We start from the raw sequence: 21,246 nt of genomic DNA on the forward strand, positions 1-21,246 counted from the left end.
ACAATACACTTTCAGATAGAATTCTTGCAAGTATATGTCTAGCTGACCAAAACCAAGTCAAATGATGATGCCTTAAGTCTAAGAGCTAAAAATATGAGTTCTGCCTTCTACTTCTGGGAAAGCAAATGAAGAGATGAATAGCCACATATATATGATGAAGGTACCTATATATATCTAGTTCACTATATCATTCCCAAATGAGCATACTTTTTAAAAAAACATTTTATTCATTTATTTGAGAGGGGGTGGAGCACAAGCAGGGGGAGGGGGAGAGGGAGAGGGAGAGGGAGAGGGAGAAGCAGACACCCCCTGAGCAGTGAGTCCAATGACACAGGGCTTGATCCCAGGACCCTGGAATCATGACCTGAGCAAAAGCGAGACACTTAACTAAGCCACCCAAGCACCCCTAAAATGAGCAAAATTTTGTTTCTTTTGTTTTTGTTTTAAGATTTACTTATTTATTTTAGAGAGACAGAGCAAGCTAGTACAGGGAAGGGCAGAGGGAGAGGGAGAGAGAAATTTTAGCAGACTCCTCACTGAGCTTGGGGCCCAACATAGGGCTCAATCTCGACTCTGAGATCATGACCTGAGCCAAAACCAAGAGTTGGAAGCTTAACTGATTGCACCACCCAGGGGCCCCTTGTTTCTTCCTTTTGAAATTCTCTAAATTTTGCTTATTTTTTTCTTCTTTAGCTGCTCTTATAGAAAGCTAGAGAAGTATTGAATAGAAACAGTGATAATGGACATCTTTGTTTTATCCTGACTTTAAAGTAAATGATTCTTATATTTCACCATTGAGTATAATATGGATTTTTGCTACATTTTTACCCAGTTTTTGGAAGTATTAATATCTCATTTAAAAGCAAATAGTAAAAAAAAAGCAAACATTAATATTATCCCTTATTTTAGAAGCATAAGGGAGAAAAATATTTATAAAAGATTTTTACCTGCAGATTTAATTAGAGAAGACTCATATGGAGCTTAAAAACCTCTAAGTATAAAAATAGAATTATGGGCTTTGGAGTACAACACTGCAGTTATGATTCATCTTTAAAATAATCAGGAAATGGGTGTCATGTTAATTTTAGAACGTTAATAAATAATCTTAAAACATCCAGTGCAGTAAATAAAATAAAAAATGTGGGCCAATATATGGATTATATATTTAAGTCGTTTTCCCCCCTAGGGTTTTAAAGTAACATAATGTAAAATCTTTGAGCTTAAAAAACTTTTAATGTATAAATATGCTTGGCATCCCCTGACCTCTAAAGCTCTGATATACAGGTAGGTATTACCTATGTGATGACTATGCACTCAGTAATTAAGAGTGGTTTTTACCGGGTTTTAAAGCCAATACTCAATAGCACCATCTATTGCTGACACAGTGAAATTTAATAATAGTGGAAAGATTCTCAGATCTTCACATTGAAACAAATACAAGATATCTTCTAGCCCCAACTTTCTAAGCTTACAGATAAAGAATGTGAGGCTCAGAAAAGATAAGGGACTTGTCAAAAGCCACAGATTTCTTGCTAAAACTATGTATGCTGTTGCAAACTAAAACTTGTGGAGGTGATTTCAAAGGAAGGAAACATGGAAAAGCAATTTATCCTAGTGATCAAGTCTCTAGGGTTAAACTGTGCTGGTTTTGTTCCTGGCTCCAGTGCTGATTATCTTTGGGCAAATTAATTAACTGATCTGTGCTTCAGTTTCTACATCTGAAAATTGGCAATGCATGTACTTCTCAGGGTTTGTGTCAGAAGCAGAAGTAGTAGAGAACATCAAGCATTGTGCTTGGTAGATAGTGACCAATAAAGGTGATATTATCTCTATTCACAAGTGGTAGTACTACTTTTGAACCCCCTCTATGACTTCAGCGTCTGTGTTCTTTAAACTTGACTTTACCAGCCATCAGAAGAGAATGGCAATACCATACACACAAAATAAAACAATCAATGAATGTCTGATAACACAGGATATAAATATAAGCCCATTGGCTTAGCAGGTTTTACAGCATTCTTTTATTTTGGGGAGAGAAGGAAGCTGGTTCTCATATTTAATACTGGAAAAGAGGTCCTTAGTTGTTTGTGTTGTTACTATTTTGTCCAACAAGTTGCCTCTCTTTTAGTGATAGACCCTATCCTCTTGACTTCAAGGGTGGGCACATGGCCAAAGCCTGGACAATCATAGCCATCTAATTTTTCCTGGACACAGTGAATAGTCCAGAGGACATGTGATAAAAAAGGGCCAGTGTCCAGAGGAATCAGAGAAACGAGAGATGTGTGGTATCATGGACCCCATACAAATACATTCCGCAGGATACCTCATTCCTAATAGAGTGTGGTGGACACCCTTGGACTTTTTATTTATTTATCTATCTATTTATTTACTTAAATATTTTATTTATTTATTTGACAGAGAGACACAGTGAGAGATGGAACACAAGCTGGGGGAGTGGGAGAGGGAGAAGCAGGCTTCCCGCTGAGCAGGGAGCCCAATGTGGGGCTCCATCCCAGGACTCCGGGACCGTGACCTGAGCCGAAGGCAGACGCTTAACGACTGAGCCACCCAGGTGCCCCACCCTTGACTTTTTAAATATTCCCTCTCCTCCTCTTCATTTAACAAGAGAAGCCTATGTTTTGCAGTCTCTGTTGGAGATATGTGTGATCCTGAGACTCACTGAGGCCAGTGGAATGTGAGTGAAATTTTTGAATGCCACTAATACAATTTGATCCTAAACCATTAATCATGTGCTTTTCCATTCTCTTTTCTCCATCCTGCAGCCTGGAAAGCAGATGTGGCAGTGACTCAGCATTAAACTTTAGATGAGGACAACACTTTAGAAGATGAACACCTTAGAAGATGAGGAGAGAATGGGAAGAAATAGTTTTTTACAGTGAGTTACTTACTGGAAACACTATGTGTGAATGTGGTGTTAGACTGTAAAGTCAATGCATAAGACAAAAATCCATTTCGGGTCAGCCATAAAAAGGAATGAAATACTGACACATGAACGAACCTTGAAAGCATTATACTAAGTGAAGGAGGTCAGACACAAAAAGTGACATATTGTATGATTCCATTTATATGTAATGTTCAGAATAAATAAATCTATAAAGACAGAAAGTAGATTAGTGATTGCCCTGGGCTGAAAGGGGTGAGGGGTAGACAGGGACTGCTAATGAGTACCAAGCTTCTTTTTAGGGTGATGACAATGTCCTGGAATTAGATAGAAGCAATGGTTGTGCCACTTCAAATATACTAGAAGCCACTGAAATGTACACTTTAAAGGGGTGAATTTTATGGAATATAACTATCTCAAAAAATTCATTCAGGCTAAATTACTCTTCAAAGTCCTTTCTCAGAGAGCCTAATACAACTAGTTTTAACTTTAGTGTAAAAAATATGTTGCCTTTTTAATTCTTACTTTGAGCTGAGTGCTAAATATAGTATGCTTGCACTGAGGAGTCCTCTTAACCAAAGGAAAAAAAATATATGTAATATATATATATAACTTGAGTCATACTCACTTGTATGGGATTCTCACATAAGGGATTGAGATCTGAGGTATTCAAAAGGATATGCGTGCTCCTGGGGATACAAGAAGAATTTCCAAGAGGTGCTCAGGCACAAATAGTTTTAAAATGAATTTCCAGATCCTCAACTTGCACGTTATCTTTTCTAAACTGATTTGTGGCTTAGCTGTCAAGACATTATGTCCTTTTGTCCTTTCTTACCTCCCATCTCACTATTTACAAGAGGAAGGTATACCTCTTGCTTGTTATAAATTCTTATTACGGTAAAAACCTCAAGGCGCCAAACAATCCGACAATTTGAAATACACGTGTTGGGAAAGCCAGGGTACCATAAAATCGCGATAGAGCGTTGTATTTTTCCTTGCTTTATATTTTTGGCAAACAATTCAGAAGGGATTCAAGCAATTCCGTGACACGATGGTAGAATCCCTTTCATTCACTTCTACTTACGTAAAGAACAATCTATAAAAAGGAATGCTAAGAACGGAAGCCAGTTTAGGACTCCATTTGGTAAACAATTACTGGCTTCTCACCTCTATGGCTACGAAGAAAACCTCCCGGCATAGTGAAATAAAGGACGCGGCTGCGGACGAAAGACTCAGACGTTTGCAAGCATACTCTTTCCCTGCGACCAACAAAAACGCAGTAGCGCGAGTTTTCCGTTACACTCGCGTTAATGGCAGCACACACATTTCTGTTCACTGGTTGCGTCCACGTTCGTTCGTGGTAGTCCGCTTCTAAAAGCATGGTTGTGTTCAAGTGATACCAGGTCTGTTCAGGCCGGCGCCACGGGAACCACTCTTCCGTGAGCAGGTGCCCCTTGCCGTTCTACCGGGAGCTCGGGAAGCAGAGCGAAAGCCACATTATTTGCCTATTGTTTCTAGGGGGCTCCAAACAGACCCGGCTAGCGTGGAAGGCGAGCGAGCACCCCCACCACTGTGACAGACGGATCTCGAACGTTGACCTGTGCGCTCGCCCCCCAGCAGCTCTCTTGGTTTTGCCAATGGCCCGCCTGAAAACCAGGCCTAAAGTCGCGCGACTCCTGTTTTGGCTCCGCCCACCGCGTTGGTAGCCCCGCCCCTCCCCGTAGGGGCCCACCCACCCCACCATTTCCGGCGCCAGCCTTCCCACCGACCTCCGTCGCTCTTCACTTCCCTCTCCTCGGCTCTTTCCCCCCGCCCCCATCGACTCCTTTAATACCGTCACGTGAAGGGCGAGCGCGGGGCCTGCCGGGACGGGTACTGCCGGTGGGTCAGGGTTCGGCCTCAATATGGCGGTTCCGGTCGGGCAGTGACCAAGGTTTTGCCGTCGGGAGGATTAACTGGCGATTGTCGGCGTCTCCACCTATCGGGGTGGAATGCGAGGACGCCGGGGCGAGCCCTGAGGAGCGGCGGTGCCGGGGAGGGGTCGGTGTTGTGTGCCCGGGAGCCGAGGCAGCGGCGTCTGTTCCTTCTATTGGTCTCAAGGCTTCAGTGCGGGGCCCCGCCCGGCCGGGCTAGGCCGGCGGGCGGCGGCAGTAGCTGCTGCAGCCGCAGGATCAGCCTCTGAGAGTGGGCCGGAGGGCGGGCGCCGCCGCTGCTTGTGCCGCGGCGATGGCCCAGTGTGTACAATCAGTGCAGGAGCTAATCCCGGACTCCTTCGTCCCCTGTGTCGCCGCTCTGTGCAGCGACGAAGCCGAGCGGCTCACTCGTCTCAATCACCTTAGCTTCGCGGAGTTGCTTAAGCCCTTCTCTCGCCTCACTTCGGAGGGTATGTGGTCTCCTCCCTTTTTCACTGTGCTCCCTCAAAGCCGGGCCGGGAGAAGGAAGTTGGGAGCGGGCAGGGAAGAAAAGGGCGATGTTTACATCTTGGAGCCGGTAGAGTGGCGTCTGGGGCTAGGGCCCCGCGGTGTCTCCGGCGGCGGCTGGGGGAGGGGCCATGAGTGAGGTTGTCAAGACAGCGCGGTCCTAACCTCTAGTTTTTCTGGGCACTTTCCTTCTTCCCGGGACAAGCCGAGCTGCTCGGTAATTAGAGGAAAGAAAAACATGAACCCCAGAGAAGGGCGTTGAGACGGTTTTCAACGGCCATAGGGAGGGAATTAGAGAGTTGCAAGGCGGGTAAGGGTAGGAAGATGCTGCCTCTTAAACCGATGTCTTAGTAAAGAAGACGAATCATCTTCCTCTGGGTGTTAAACTGGACTTTCAAAGTTGTCTTGAATATTACATTCTTCGGGTAATGGGGTCTGTCTCTTTCTAAGCTTCTGTTTAGTTATTTCATGTATTTTCTTTGAAAATATAAACATTTTAGTAGGTATATAACATTTAACGTCTTCCCCCAAAAATGTTATGAAAATAATAACTTGTAATAGCATTTTGCTTGATGGACGAGGAAGTAAGGACAAGTTGTAATTAATCTAGATTGTTGGAGTTGAATAGATTTATAGGAATGGAAAAGTCCTAAAATTTAGCTTTTCAGATAAAAGTTTAATTAACAGGAGAAATGTGTCTTTTATTTAAGAGCTACCTGTTTTCTCCACCTTTAGGTTCTTTATTAGGGAGAAATAAGCAGAGTAAAACTCCTGAGTATTTAACCAATGATACTTCTGCCTTTCTGAACAGAACATAAAAGTATAGGTGAAGTTCTTTGTTAAGGGCTGTATAAAATGAAGGGTTCTATAACAAGGCTGTGTCAAGCGAACGACTATGATGTTTATTTGGTTATGATGATTTCTCCACAAAAAGCGCTGTGCCATAAATTTATGTATTTACATGCCACAGGTGTGTATTCTTTGGGAGAATAGCTCCGTAAGTTCACTTTATTATTTAAAGGAGAGCAGGAGCTGTCCAAAAATAGTTTGGGAACTCTTGGGATTCTTCAGCTTGTGCCTTAGTCATCAGTCTCAGCTCCTCCAGTGTTATACTAAATCAACAAGAACAACAAAGTGCCCTACATTCTTAAAGTCTTTAAAAAAAATGTGAGAATCTGTTTGACTTTGATGTGTATGCCCTTTCCTGCTTTGTTAATAAAGAATAATACTAATACCTGATACCTGCTGTATTTAGCTTTCTCTTTTAGTTCTCATTGAATAATATGAGGTAGCTAACTTATCACCATTTTAAATTTGAGGACATTGAGGCATAGAAATGTTAACTTGTCCACAGTCTTCCATGTGGGAAAGATTTAAAAACAGGCAGTGTGACTCAAGGTGTTCTTAGGGCATCTTATCTCCTGGCAGTAGAATTGTTTATTCACACTAGAGAGCAGTGCTATCTAGTAGAAATAAAATGGGAGTCACATACATATTTTAAATTATTTAATAGTCACATTATAAAAAAAGTTAAACAGGTGAAATTAGTTTTAATATTTCTAAAGTGTTAGCATTTCAACATGTAATCATTATAAAACATCTTTGTATTTTACATTCTTTTTCTGTTGCCAACTCTGAACTTTGGTGTGCATTTAGACATTTATATTTTAGTTTGGACTAGACATTTCATTTGCCCAGTGACCACATCTGGCTTCTTCCTTCTGCATTGAATGGTGCAGTGAATAGGGGCTCACTTCAGTATTCTGATTTCCTTCTGTAAACTGCAAAAGATTTAGGGAAGAAATACAATGAATTGGACTTTCATCCTTGAGGAGAGAGTTGGTGGAAAGGAAAAGTGCCAGCATTCCCTGTTGAGGAGGGGGTGAGGTTAGAATGGCATGGGCAAAAGTGTAAATTATGATTGAGTGGTTGGGGAACAGTAAGGAAACTGTCCCTATCAGAGTACAGGATAGTAAGGGAAAATGCCCAGATGAGGGAGGGTCTTGAATTCTAGGAAAGGGATTTTGGATTTCATATCTAATGGTTAAGTGTATAGCAGTCATAGATTCTTGAGCAAGGGTATCAAATCGGGGAGATTAGAATTGTTTGGTTTATAAGGGTAAATAGGAGTTGATTACGATTTCAAAGTTCAAGATGATTGGGGCATAGACTTTGGTGGTGGCATTAGAAATTTGGTGAAAAGACTTAATTTTTCTGTGGTTTAATTTTTTTGTTGGTAAATAAATTTTGGGGTTCTTTGCCATCCAGAAAAGACTACTTTTTTTTTTTTTTGGTCTCAAGTGTGGGGATTCCTCGAAGTTAGCTTATCTTTAGGCAATGAGGCATGAGAATATAACTTCAGGCACGTAATTTAAGAATACAACTAACCAAAACAGCTAAAATTTCCTTAGGAGGAGAAAGGAATGTTTAAAAAATTACTGGACTCCATTTCTGGCCTGCGGGTATTTGAGGTCAAAACTTGCTTTGACTACTGAGCTATCAACGTACACTGTTGAGTATTTCCATGGGACTTTTTTTTTTTTTAGATGTCAGTAGAGAAACACATGGTTTAAAGCTGTACTGGGAGGGTTGAGAAAACAAATTTGAATACCATGCGTGTGTAGTGCCTTAATAGGCAGTGGAGAACCATTCTAGATTCCTTGGATACATTTTTTAAAACCCAACAAGTATTTATTTGTATTAAATAACAGTAATTAAATATATTTTTATGATCATTATGCTAGATACATGTTTGAAACTTAAAGAATTTATATTTGTCATTTCAACACAAAGTTTGTAATCTTAATACTGCTTGAGAAATTTCCACTGGCCATCCATTCAAAGAGTAGTGGTGGTAGTATTACTTAACCACACCTTACTGTTTTGCTGTCATAGTGATAGTTCTTCAATAATTCTAAGCAGTTTTCAACACATCATTTAGACATAAGACTTAAGAAAATTTCACTTAAACACCAACTTTTGAAAGTATTTGATTTTTACTTTCAAAAGGTATATATTATTATTTTAAAATGGATTAAATTTAAGGGTTTAAAAAGAATAGAATGTAATTTTTATGTAAATCTCGAGTATTTTCTGAGGGACCTTTGAAGGATATTTAACTGCCTCTAGTTTTCTTAAGTTTCTTTTAAAAAGTTAGTATTTCATCAAAAAAAATTTTCATCAAGCTTAACTACTTCAAGTACCAGAGGGGGTAAATTCAAGTCAAGTTTTCAAAATTTAGATATATATATTGTTCGTGTCATTTTTGTACAGGTTATGATTTTTACCCAGCAATTGAGGTTTGCTTTATACAGTAAAGTTTCTTGTGCTAGGTAAAAACATAAAAAATATCATTATTCCATTTTTCAAAATATGTTCCATAGAACACCCGATGTATTATAAGTTCTCTGGAAATGAATTTTGTGATCAAATAAGTTTCCTTTGAGTAGATGTGTTTGGGAGAATTACAGTGTCGTTTAGCACATTAAAGGCTCTCGGAACACCTGGTGTAAAGAGACCTTTTAAAAACTTAATCCTATATTTCTCAAATTTATTTGAACCTGGAATCGATATTTCTCTTTTTTTTTTTTTTTTTGATTTTATTTATTTGACAGAGAGAGACACAGAGAGGGAACACAAGCAGGGGGAGTGGGAAAGGGAGAAGCAGGCTTCCCACAGAGCAGGGAGCCCGATGTGGGACTCGATCCCAGGACCCTGGGATCATGACCCGAGCCGAAGGCAGACGCCCAACGACTGAGCCACCCAGGCGCCCTGGAATCGATATTTCTAAAACAACTTTTAACTAGCTTGAGGAAAAAGTATTCCATGGAACTGCACCTACTGGGAAATGTTACTTCATAATAACAGTATTCAAGAAATTATATGGTAACTTATAAAATAAGACAGTGGTAGAGCTGGATTTTATTTTGAAATTGAGATGTTATGTGATATATAAAGTCAGCTTTTGTGATGTTGTACTCTTAATTAAGCCGAGCTTTTGAATTTTTTGTGTGTGAGTTTTTTAAGAGCATTTCTCTTAATCATTCTTAGCTCTTTATCTTCCTTTTTATTAGGTTAGTTTTGTGATACTCCCGTGTTTTACTTATCTATTGTTGTGTAACAAATTACTCCAAAATTTAGCAGCGTGGGGAAAAAAAAAAGCAGTTATCATCTTTCAGTTTCTCAGGAATCTGGGAGTGGCTTAGCTGGGTGGTTCTGGCTCAGGGTCTCTCTTGAGGTTGCAGTGGAACTGTCGGCAGAGACTAGTCATCAAGGGCTGGAGGATCTGCTTCCAAGCTCACTCATGGGATTGTTGGCAAGTCTCATTTCCTCACTAGAAGTTGTCCCGAGACCTCTGTCCTGTGCCATGTAGGCCTCTCCACAGGCTCCCTGAGTGTCCCCATGGCGAGGCAGTTAGATTCTGTCAAAGGGAGTGATGAAAGAGAGAACCCAAGGTAAGAGCTGTACTCTTATAATGCTGTTTCAGAAGTAATATGCCCTTGCTTTTACTGTGTTCTACTGGTCACATATGCCAACCCTGGGATGTGGGAAGGGACTACACAAGAGTATGTATAACACAAAATATGGCGTCATTGGGGACCATTTCAGAAGCTGGCTGCCACATCTGTTAACTCATTTCTGGATTTATTAGTAGGATTACCTAATAAATCACTTCTGAACATAGAATGTCTTCTTTTTTTTTTTTTTTTTTTACGCACCTTTACCTTCAGCGTGCGGCTCTAATTCACAACCCCCCTTCCCAAACCAAAAGTCAGTGTTCTATGGACTGAGCCAGGCAGGCACCCCTAGAATGTCTTTTTTTGTGTTAACACTTAGGAATACTAAAAGAAAATTAGCCAATTTAAAATTTTGAGAGACATTTAATACACACATGGCTACTTCTGTTATTTAACAATTATAGACCAACTTTAGGGAGAATACTTACACAATATATTTTTTTTTTTTTAAAGATTTTATTTCTTTATTTGACAGAGAGAGTGAGAGAGCACAAGCACAGGGAACAGTAGAGGGAGAGGGAGAAGCAGGCTTCCTGCTGAGCAGGGAGCCCAATGCGGGGCTCGATCCCAGGACCCTGAGATCATGACCTGAACTGAAGGCAGACGCTTAACCATCTGAGCCACCCAGGCGCCCCTACACAATATATTCTTAAAATATCAGAAATACAACATGGTATTTTCATATTTTTCATTTTCTCTATTTCATAGACTATCTGCGAAGTTTAATTAGGGAGAGAGGCTTGTGGGTGTTTATTTAAATTAGAAAACAAACGAATTCAGAGAAGCGAATTTCCTACTACCCAGCTCCCCATTATGCAGAACCAATTAATATTAATCTTTATGTCATATTTACATTGTATTTTTTCCTTTCCTTTAACAAGAAATCAAACATTATACCATTGAAGTTCCCTTTCCTACCTTTCATCGTGGGCAATCATAATGGAATTTGCATGTATACTTTTTACATATGTATTTATTCTTATAAGTACACATATTTATACCATATATACTATTTTTAAAAGATTATTGTCTATTTTTAAAAGGAGATACTGGGGTAGGAGAAGGGATCTGGGCATTATGGGGTTTTTTTTGTTTTTTTTTAAGAAGACTTTATTTTGTAGAGCCGTTTTATGTTCATAGCGAAATTGAGCAGAGAATACAGGGTTTCCATATACCTCATGTTCTAGCACCTACACAGCCTGCCTACTATCAACATCCTGCACCAGGGTGGGCACTGACTTTTTTGATGGTAGAATAGGGCTGAGAATGCAGGCAATACACTAGGAGAAGCAGAGGAAGCCCACATGCAGCACTTAATTTCCCTTTCTTCCCCTTTACTGTTTTTGGCATTGATACCACAGATCTCACAGGTCACACTGCCCTGCACTGGTCTGAGGGTGAGGTGAGAATTAGGGTTTTGGTATGGATGGGGATTGGTTCCTGGCAAGTCCAAACACAGGGGGAAGGAAAGGACCTACAAATAGGAAAATTGGGAGCAGTAGCAGCATTGTGGGAGGTTAGACTGTCTGGCTAGCCCTTTTGGTATATAAGGAAGTAGTCTAAGTCAGTTGTATTTCTGGAAGACTGTTCCATTTGGAATTTCTGCTTCTTTCTTTTTTTTTTTTTAAGATTTTATTTATTTGACAGAACAAGCAGGGGGAACAGCAGGTAGAGAGAGGGAGAAGCAGGCTCCCTGCTGAGCAGGGAGCCCGATGCGGGGCTCAGTCCCAGGACCCTGGGGTCATGACCTGAGCCGAAGGCAGATGCTCAACCGACTGAGCTACCCAGGCAACCCCCCTTTTTAAAAAAAAAATTTTTTTTTAAAGATTCTATTTATTAGAGAGAGAGAGGGCGCACAAGCAAGGGCAGCAGCGAGCAGAGGGAGAGGGAGAAGCAGGCTCTGACATGGGGCTTGATCCCAGGATCCCGGGATGATGACCTGAGCCGAAGGCAGATGCTTAACCAACTGGGCCACCCAGGCGCCCCCAAAATTCTTATTTCTTATTTATTTGACAGAGAAAGAGCACAAGCAGGGGGGAGGGGCTGAGGGAGAGGGAGCTGGATATGGGACTTGATTCTAGGACCCTGGGATCATGACCTGAGACTAAGGCAGATGGCAGATGCTTAACTGACTGAGCCACCCAGGTGCCCCCTCTGTTTTCTGATTTAAGCATTCTTTTTGTGAAGTATTAACCCAATTGTTTATTGTTGTTATAGTTGGGTTATGCATTGTGTAGAATTAATTCCAACTTTTTTTCCTTTTTTTTTTTTAAAGTTCATATGAGAGATCCTAATAATCAGCTTCATGTAATCAAAAATCTGAAGATAGCAGTAAGCAACATTATCACCCAACCACCTCAGCCTGGAGCCATTCGGAAGCTTTTGAATGATGTTGTTTCTGGCAGTCAGCCTGCGGAAGGATTAGTAGCTAATGTGATTACAGCAGGAGATTATGACCTCAACATCAGTGGTATGTAGTAAGTTTTATTATTATTTAAGTAAAGTTTTCTTTTGTTAGAAAAAGCAGTTCTGTATCTTGGAAATCATTCAACAAACACCTAAATGCCTACCAGGTGCTAGGGGCTGGGAATACAGTTGTGGAAAAAACAGTCCTTGTTTTTATGGAGGTTACAGTCAAGTAGGCAGCCAACTATGAACTTCATGATTTCATTTTATTTTTTTACAATGAAAATGTTTTTATAGTTCTCCTTGTAAAGTTAATAGAAGGCTCCATGAGGGCAGGACTTAGGCTCTTTGTTTTCTTTCCGGTGCTTAAAGTAATGTCTAAAACATAAGCATAGTAAATATTTCTTGAATGAAAGAACTAGCAGTAGACAAAAAACATTTTTTTGTGACATAAGTAATACTAAAATAAAGAGCAGTAAGTTTATTTTACTTTTTATCCAGCTTAGTGTTAAGTTGAAGAAATTTTTATAACATGAATAAATATTTAATCTTTTTTAAGTGTTTATTAATCTGATTTAAATGGTAAAATGTTTTCTTAATAAGATTGGTAGGTAAAATATATTAATATGTAAAATGAGTTGGCAATGTTTGGTGTGACTCTTCTAGTATGAAAAAGGCTAGGGAAATGGAATAGACTTTTAGAGGGAAAAGATTAAAAGTATATCATCTAATCAGGATATTTCAGCAACCTAATAAAGTAATCTTTTTAGGTTGGTATAATTTATAATCTAATTCTTTTAGCACCTGCTTGCATTTCTTTAAACATTCAAAGAGAATTTAAGTGGTATCTTTTAGGTCGTGAAGTTAGTTCGTCGCACTTGTATAGCTAGAAACGTTTGTAGAATTATTTGGTTTAGATATCTTTCTATGTTATTAGCTTTAATTCCAGCAAAAGTTAATTTGATTATTTTAAGTTTAGAATATTATGGTTATCTTTTACATATTAAAAGAATCTGAATTTTAGGTTACGTATTTTGAGCAGTTCCTGGCATAATATGTTTTAACACAAGACAAAATTTTGGGGTATTTCTGAGAGTAAGTGTTGGAATTTGAACTGTTGTTTCCCCTGTCACCAGGGAAAATTCATGTTGAAATGTGAAGGACAATAAATGCCAGAGAGTCCTATGTTTTTATACTACTGTAGTCATTAGTTAATTGGATAATTTGAATAAGTCACTTACTCAGACTTGGTTTCATTTTTTGATAACAAGAGAATTTATTTAGATTCTTTCTTAAGGCCTTTCCTAGAACTTTAATCCTGTGATTCTGTTTCATAGGGTCTTTAACACTTTTGTGATTCTTGGAACAAATAATTGATTTCCTACTATATGCCTTGCTTTGCAATGATAGAGATGAATAAGACGTTATATGAGTTCATAATCTGGTGGGGAGATAAACATCTAAATCAGTAATCATAATACATTCTAATTTACAATATCTTATAATCATAATACACTATGACAGGGATGTGGCATATCTGATATGTCAGAGTGCTAAGGGGGCACAGAGCGGGATTAACTATCATATTTAAAAAACAAAAATATTTTTTTTATACTGCAAATATCTTCCTAACCTCTAAAGCCCACAGTACCTTTTACTTTAAAAAAAATTTATCAAAATGATATGTGCACATAGATAAAATGCTGAAAAGACTTACAAGGAGAAAACAACCGTGATGTGCTCCCTGAGTCTCTGCCCCACCAATTCTTTTTTTTTTTTTTTAAAGATTTTATTGTTTGACAGAGAGAGCACAAGCAGGGGGAGTTACAGGCAGAGGGAGAGGGAGGAGCAGGCTCCCCATTGAGCAGGGTGCCTGATGCAGGACTCCATCCCAGGACCCTGGGATCATGACCTGAGCTGAAGGCAGATGCTTAACCGACTGAGCCACCCAGGCATCCCTGCCCCACCAATTCTTTTAGTGGTTTCCTCTGGTATTTAGTTAAGCGTTTTTTGTTTTGTTTTGTTTTGTTTTTAAGATTTATTTATTTATTTAAGAGAGAGAGCGCGCCAGCAGGGGAAGGGGCAGAGGGGGAGGGAGAGAGAAACTCAGGTAGGTTCCACACCCAGTGCAGAGCCCAGTGTGGTGCTTGATGCTGGGCTTGATTTCACAAACCCTGAGAGCATGACCTGAGCTGAAATCAAGAGTTGGATGCTTAACCGACTGAGCCACCCAAGTGTCCCTTTGTTTAGTATTTTTAAGTACTATCTCTATATGGCTGGCTATGGCTTAATCAATTTTAAATGTTATTTATTGATTTCTCATTATAATTGATGAAGATTTTTTTTAAGTTTTTCTTTTTTTTAAAAGATTTTAGTTATTTTTGCAAGAGAGATAGAGAGGGAGAGAGAGCACGAGTGTGGGGAGGGGCAGAGGGAGAAGCAGACTCCCCGCTGAGCAGGGAGCCTGACACGGACTCCATCCCAGGACCCTGGGTCGAGCTGAAGGCAGACCCTTAACCATCTGAGCCACCCAGGCGCCCTATAATTGATGAAGATTTAGGTTAATTATTCCCTCTTGTCCTTTTCCCATCTTCCTAATGTAGTTTTCAAAATTTTTGGTTAAGAATGCTGTAGTCGTGGGTCAAAATGGCTAGCAGGCCTGCTGTTGTAGCATCAAGCCGGTGGCTGGAGGGTATTCGAAAGTGGTACTACAGTGCTGCAGGGTTCAATAAACGGGTTAATGAGAGATGATACAATATATGAGAATGACGATGTGAAAGAGGCCATAAGAAGGCTTCCTGAGAACCTTTAGAACGACAGGATGTTTCGCATTAAGAGGGCACTGGACCTGACCGTGAGGCATCAGATCTTGCCTAAAGAGCAGTGGACAAAATATGAGGAGGATAAATTCTACCTTGAACCATATCTGAAAGAAGTTATTTGGGAAAGAAAAGAGAAGAATAGGCAAAGAAATAACATGGAGTTGAAATCTTTGGTTGCAGCTGCCCTCAGAAATTTTTAAGAAGTTGAATAAACCTGAAATATACAATTTAGAACTAAAGGGGCTGCAAATGTATTACTTTAAATAAATGTCTATTGTGATTATTAAAACAGAAATTTGGTTAATATTTACTGTCTACAATATTAAGATTAAATATTATTCACTTCTTTATTTCAAAGCCAAATATTGGGCTCAGTTTGTTCTTATCATTTTTTTTTTTTTTTTTTGGGGTTTTTAATTTCCTTTTTTTTTTTTTTAAGTAAACTAGGCCCAACGTGGGGCTTGAACTTAGACCCTGAGATCAAGAGTCACATGCTCTACAGACAGAGCCAGCCAGGTACCCGTAATTATTATTTATTAGAGAGCATAAGCATGGGGAGTGGCAGGCAGAGGGAGAGAGAGAAACAGGTTCCCTGCTGAGCAGGGAGTCCGATGCGGACCTCAATCCCAGGATCCTGGGATGTGACCTGAGCTGAAGGCAGACACTTAACTGACTGAGCCATCCTGCTCAGTGGGGAGCCTGCTTCTCCCTCTGCTCATGTGCTTATTCTCTCTCTCTCTTTCTCTCTCTCAAATAAATGAATAAAATATATTTTTAAAAAAAGAAGTAATGATAAACTAGAACTTAGAGATGTATTTGAATCTGGAATCAGTGTTTACATGATGGATATGTTCCAGGTTAATGAATGACCATGAACAGTTAGTTGTATTCAAGGAACATTGCCTAATTGAGGCATGTGTGTCTTTAAATCAAGGAAAGCTGGGAATACAAATTTGAGTTTGCTATGTTTAAACTCTTACTAAAATTTCTAATGTTTTGGGGCACCTGGGTGGCTCAGTCGTTAAGCGTCTGCCTTCGGCTCAGGTCATGATCCCAGGGTCCTGGGATCGAGCCCCGCATCAGGCTCCCTGCTCCACGGGAAGCCTGCTTCTCCCTCTCCCACGCCCCCCTGCTTGTGTTCCCTCTCACGCTGTGTCTCTCTCTGTCAAATAAATAAATAAAATCTTAAAAAAAAAATTTCTAATTTTTTTTAGTGTGCCTTTATTTGTAATTCTGTAAATAAAAAATACAATAAAATATTAAGGATCAATTAGATTCAATGGTAAATGACAGTGACTATTTTTTCTTGATATACTAAGGGTTAAAAGGAGTATAGTTTATTTATTTATTTATTATTTATTTTGAAAGATTTTATTTATTTATTTGAGAGAGAGAGAATGACAGATAGAAAGCACGAGAGGGAAGAGGGTCAGAGGGAGAAGCAGACTCCCAGCTGAGCGGGAAGCCCGATGTGGGACTCGATCCCGGGACTCCAGGATCATGACCTGAGCCGAAGGCAGTCGCTCAACCAACTGAGCCATCCAGGCACCCAAAAGGAGTATAGTTTAAAAAGAGGACAATTTACTTAAAAAAATCTGTGGTGTCAGAAGTTTAACATTTAAAAATTGGGCATAAATAAACATCTCTTTAGAATATTTTGATTTTTGCTGATTTTTCTGAAAAGACTTGAATGGAAATAGTCACAAAATAGTTCTCAAGGGAGTTTTTGAAATAGAAGAAGTTAGTATGTAATTATTCATATTAAAGTTTTTTAATGATTCGAGAAATGCTAATAAATTTTACATAATAGTTCTAGTTTTAGTTTGTTATAACTTTCCTGTTCTAAGATCCTCTGAATTAAGCCATGTTTTCTGATTAGTGTCAAATATTTTTGACCTTGAGGCTGTACCTTTATTGAATTAAATAATTATACAACATTTAATTATTTCATTCTTTTCCCTTGAATATTTTCATTCTGAAAATATGTTTTAGTGTATCTACGACAGTTTAAAGTTCCATAGTTGTAAGTGCCAACATTATTTGGAATTTGTTAATATTTATTAGTTCTTTTTGTTTATTTTGAATAGTGATTTTGCTGGCAATTTCAGCTTTTGTGAATGATTAGGAAGGGAAAAAATGTAATATACAGATGATGTTCATATGTTTTTATTTAGGATATCCAGTGTTTTTCTCTTAATGGTTTTTAATGCGACAAGGACCAGAGTTGCTAGGTCTCTAGCTCGTTGTTGGCAACCTTTGTTAGATATGTATTGGGCACACTAATGACTGTGTCCCAAGTTACTGGCACTAAGAAGGGAAGAAAAAAGAGACAGAGAAAGCTGCATTTTGTGAGTGTGGGTGGAGGATAGAGCATTATGTTTTTCAGCTCCTAGCTTCCTTCTTTACCCTTCCGTACCAAGACAAAGTACATTCTGCATAGAAAAACTTTAACTGGTAGGATAACATGGTTGCTGTTTCAATTTCAAACAAAACATGTGGAGATGGAAAAGGGGTATGAGCAAAATGCTGATTTCATTTCAAAATAAGTACAAGATAATCTTTAAGGTGAGAGAATTGTCAGTGTTAAATAAGTCTTTTGTTAACAAAAATCTTTTAACCTATCATTTGAAAAAGCAAAAAAAGGAAGGATGCTGTTGATTATTTCAGTAGAAAAACTGAAGGAGGACTTCTTAATTAGCCCCTCAAGGAAACATGTGGCTAAAGGGAAAACTTACTGTATCAACTCTAGTGTGACCTTTCTGAAGGATAAAACCCAATTCTACTATATATATTTTAAAAATTTTCTTTCAATCCTTATATCCTTAGTTGAGTACCTGGTATCTTGCACCAGTAATTAGAAAGTATTATTTCAACCATTGTGTATGTATGTGTCCCTCCCTCCCTCCCTCCCCCCCCCCCCTCCCTTCCTTCCTTCCTTCCTTCCCTTTAAATTGACTCTATGACCAGCATGGAGAGGGGGTTAAACTCACGACCCCGAGATTAAGACCTTAGCTGAGATCAAGAGTCAGACGCTTAGCGGACTGAGGCACCCAGGTGCCCCTGCTTTTTTTCTTTCTGATTAGATTTTATTTTTATTTTTACTTATGTAGACATTTATATAGTTTCAAAGTCAAAACTATAAAACACAGTACGTTCACGGAGGGCTGGCTTTTATCCTCTCCCCTTTCTTTTCTTTTCTCTTTTTTCCCTTTATGTATAATTGCATTTATTAAATTTATCCTTTTGTTGTTTCTCTTTGACAGTGTAAACCAAATACGTGTGTGGCTGTATATTTTCTTCCCTTTCTTATACAAAAATGTATACTTTTCTGTTGTTGCCTTTTTTCACTTAAAAATACATCCTGGGGGTACCTGAGTGGCTCAGTTGGTTGAGCTTCTGATTCTTGATTTTGGCTCAGGTCTTGACCTCAGGGTCATAAGGTGGAGCCATGCTCAGGGTGCCGTCTGCTTGGGATTCTCTCTCTCCCTCTCCCTCCGTGCTCTGCACATGCCCTCTTTCTCTCTCTCAAATAAAAATAAATATATGAAATCTTAACAAATACACACACACACACACACACACACACACGAGAGCACCTCATAGTAATATATAAAGATTTTCCCCCTTCTTATACAGCTACCTGGTGCATCCTTTAATGGATGTGCCATATTTTATTTCACCAGTCCCCTGCTAATGAGCGTATGGGCTTTCTAGTCATTTATTACAGATAGCATTACAGTGAATAGCCATTTTGGAAGACTTAATTTGTTTATTCAGAGCTCCTCAAAAAAAAAAAAACGAAAAACTCCTCAACCTCATCATGAAACAAACACCTTTTTATGTATCTACAACTTACCTATTATTTGTTAAATTGAAGCAGCAGCGAAGCAGCAAAGTAACTAGAAAAATAAAGTAGATAGAGAACATTTCCCCGTATCTGTAAAGATTCCTTCCTATTTAACCAAATTTTCTTATCCTTGGTGCTGAGTGAAAATATACAGTCATTTTCTAGACAGACTAATTTTCACTGTTTTGGGGGGGGAAGATATAGGATATTGGTTAGAAAATTGGTTTTTGTAACAGAGACTACTATTGTCATTTATTCTCCAATTTTTGCCACTTTTCATATAGATGATAATATTTCTGGGAATGCTTTTTCTCTCATAGCAATGAATATGAAATGGTTACAGTGATAGCCCTCCTAAACAATATATGAATTATTCTCATAAGGTGTTTGTTGGAGTGAAAATTTTACATATATATATATATATATATGGCACCAGGTTAGATATTACTATTTGGTCAAGATGAATGGTTTTTTTTCCCCTTTACCTTCCAGTTGGTTAATATAGTATTATAATGTGAACAAAGTATATTTGCTGTTTTTAGTGATTAAGATGAAAGGTTTGGTAATCAGCATAAATAGCTAGGAATGGAGTGTCTTTATTTATTTATTTTGAAGGTTTTATTTATTTGACAGAGAGAGACACAGCGAGAAAGGGAACACAAGCAGTGGGAGTGGGAGAGGGAGAAGCAGGCTTCCCGCGGAGCAGGGAGCCCGATGCGGGCCTCAATCCCAGGACCCTGGGATCATGACTTGAGCCAAAGGTAGATGCTTAATGACTGAGCCACCCAGGGGCCCGGAATCGAGTGTCTTTTAGTAAAATTGATTTAGATAATCTCTTTAAACCTTGTGAAATGACCAGTCTAATGACTTAACTTTAAGTAAGTTTAAAAAAAAATTGTAGAATGCTTAGCATGGAACAAGAGAGGTTTGACATTTTAAGGATTGCATTATATACATTTATTAAAAAGTGAAAATACACCTCTTTATATTTGATTATAAGGTAAGTATACTTTGAAATTTCATTTAAAAGGTTTTGTTATTGTCATACTCAAGTAATCAAATTATAAGGTAGAGCTTGTCAACCTTACCACTATTGACATTCTGAACCAAATAATTCTTTTTTGTGGGGAGCTGTCTTAGTCTTTTCATTGTAGGATGTTTTGCATCATTTCTGATGTATTTCCCTAGGAGCCAGTAGCACCTGTCTCCATCCCTAGTTGTGACAATCCAAAACATCTCCAGACATTGCTAAATATTTCCTGGGGGTCAAAATCACTCTTGGTTGAGAAACCATTGCTTTGAAATGATATTTATGAAGAAGAGCCACTTGTGACAACGTGACTAGTGGCAGAGGCATGAAACTTTAGTTCTAGAATCTTTTTATTCATATAGGTAATATTTAAAGGATGAATAGGTAAGTAGGTTTTGGGATCATTGTATAGGTTTAGGAATAAGTCAATTTTATTTTTGCAAATACATATATATGTAAACCCTAAAGAAGAGGTGAAATCTTAAAGAAGAGGTGAAAAATTTTTATAGCCTTAAGTACAAGTGAAAAATGCTTATTTACTGCTGGGAGTTATCTTTCACACCTTTTAGGAGTATGGACTTAAAATATTGTCTGTTGTAAATTGATTCTTTTGAGGAGTTTTAACTATTTTATATATTGTTCATTTTAGCTACTACTCCATGGTTTGAGTCTTATAGAGAGACCTTTCTTCAGTCGATGCCAGCATCAGATCATGAATTTCTGAACCACTATTTAGCATGTATCCTTTGACCTTTGCGTTTTCTTAAAATGAAATGTTTTGGAAGTTATCAATCTCAGAAATAGTTCTATGAAGGCAAAATTATTGAGAGGCTATGGAGAATGGCGAAATTATTTTTTATTGATGATGCTTCAAGATTTTGTTGTTGTTTTTGTTAAATGGCACTCTAGATACAAGATTGGTTGCAAGAAGTTAATTTTTTAATACAAAGTGAGAATACTTTTCTCCAGCTCAAATATTCCACATTTAATAAGTTTCTAAGCCATTTTACAAAGAGGAAAGGTAAACTGTCAGTGTTAACTGCTTTTGCTGATTGCCTCAAAATTAATTGCTTATGCAGAAGCTCATATTTAGAGACAGTTTTCCATTTTTTTAGTAACCCGTTTTATAGCTATTAACCTCTTCTGACCATTATAGCTTTTTAGTTTTCTTAATGAAGTTGCAGAGAGAAGTTAGGAGGTAGGATAGATAGGAAATTGCAGTGAGATGGATTGGGGAGGAACAGGATTCAGCAGAGTTGTTGAGGATGTTGATGTATAATTTTGATACTGTTTATTTTTATG

The 21,246-nt window shown here is 38.5% G+C and overlaps 1 protein-coding gene, 1 long non-coding RNA gene and 1 pseudogene across 8 annotated transcripts in view; 2 read left to right on the forward strand and 1 right to left on the reverse strand.

Moving 5' to 3' along the window:
* Positions 1–4,873, reverse strand: part of LOC112834959 (uncharacterized) — a 35,682-nt gene extending 30,809 nt beyond the window's left edge. For 2 of the 3 annotated variants that reach the window (XR_003211085.2, XR_012380053.1), the window contains exon 1: positions 3,531–4,629. This is a non-coding gene — a long non-coding RNA (uncharacterized lncRNA). Of the gene's footprint in view, positions 1–3,530; positions 4,630–4,736 lie in introns of those variants that run through there. The other variant, XR_012380054.1, reaches the window with a different exon arrangement.
* The window catches only part of TRAPPC8 (trafficking protein particle complex subunit 8), an 87,884-nt gene continuing 71,420 nt past the window's right edge, over positions 4,783–21,246 (forward strand). For 2 of the 5 annotated variants that reach the window (XM_025886432.2, XM_025886433.2), the window contains exons 1-3: positions 4,787–5,285; positions 12,115–12,309; positions 20,594–20,683. In XM_025886432.2, coding sequence (XP_025742217.1) covers positions 5,129–5,285; positions 12,115–12,309; positions 20,594–20,683 — 442 coding nt within the window. In that variant the 5' untranslated portion in view covers positions 4,787–5,128. Of the gene's footprint in view, positions 5,286–9,436; positions 9,777–12,114; positions 12,310–20,593; positions 20,684–21,246 lie in introns of those variants that run through there. The other 3 variants (XR_012380052.1, XM_025886434.2, XM_073898366.1) reach the window with 3 other exon arrangements.
* LOC112835334 (cytochrome b-c1 complex subunit 7 pseudogene) lies at positions 14,860–15,267 on the forward strand (annotated as a pseudogene).

The sequence above is a fragment of the Callorhinus ursinus genome, unplaced genomic scaffold (assembly GCF_003265705.2).
Source record: "Callorhinus ursinus isolate GAN/ISIS: 27379988/994484 unplaced genomic scaffold, GSC_fseal_2.0 scaffold11, whole genome shotgun sequence".
Lineage (NCBI taxonomy): Eukaryota > Metazoa > Chordata > Mammalia > Carnivora > Otariidae > Callorhinus > Callorhinus ursinus.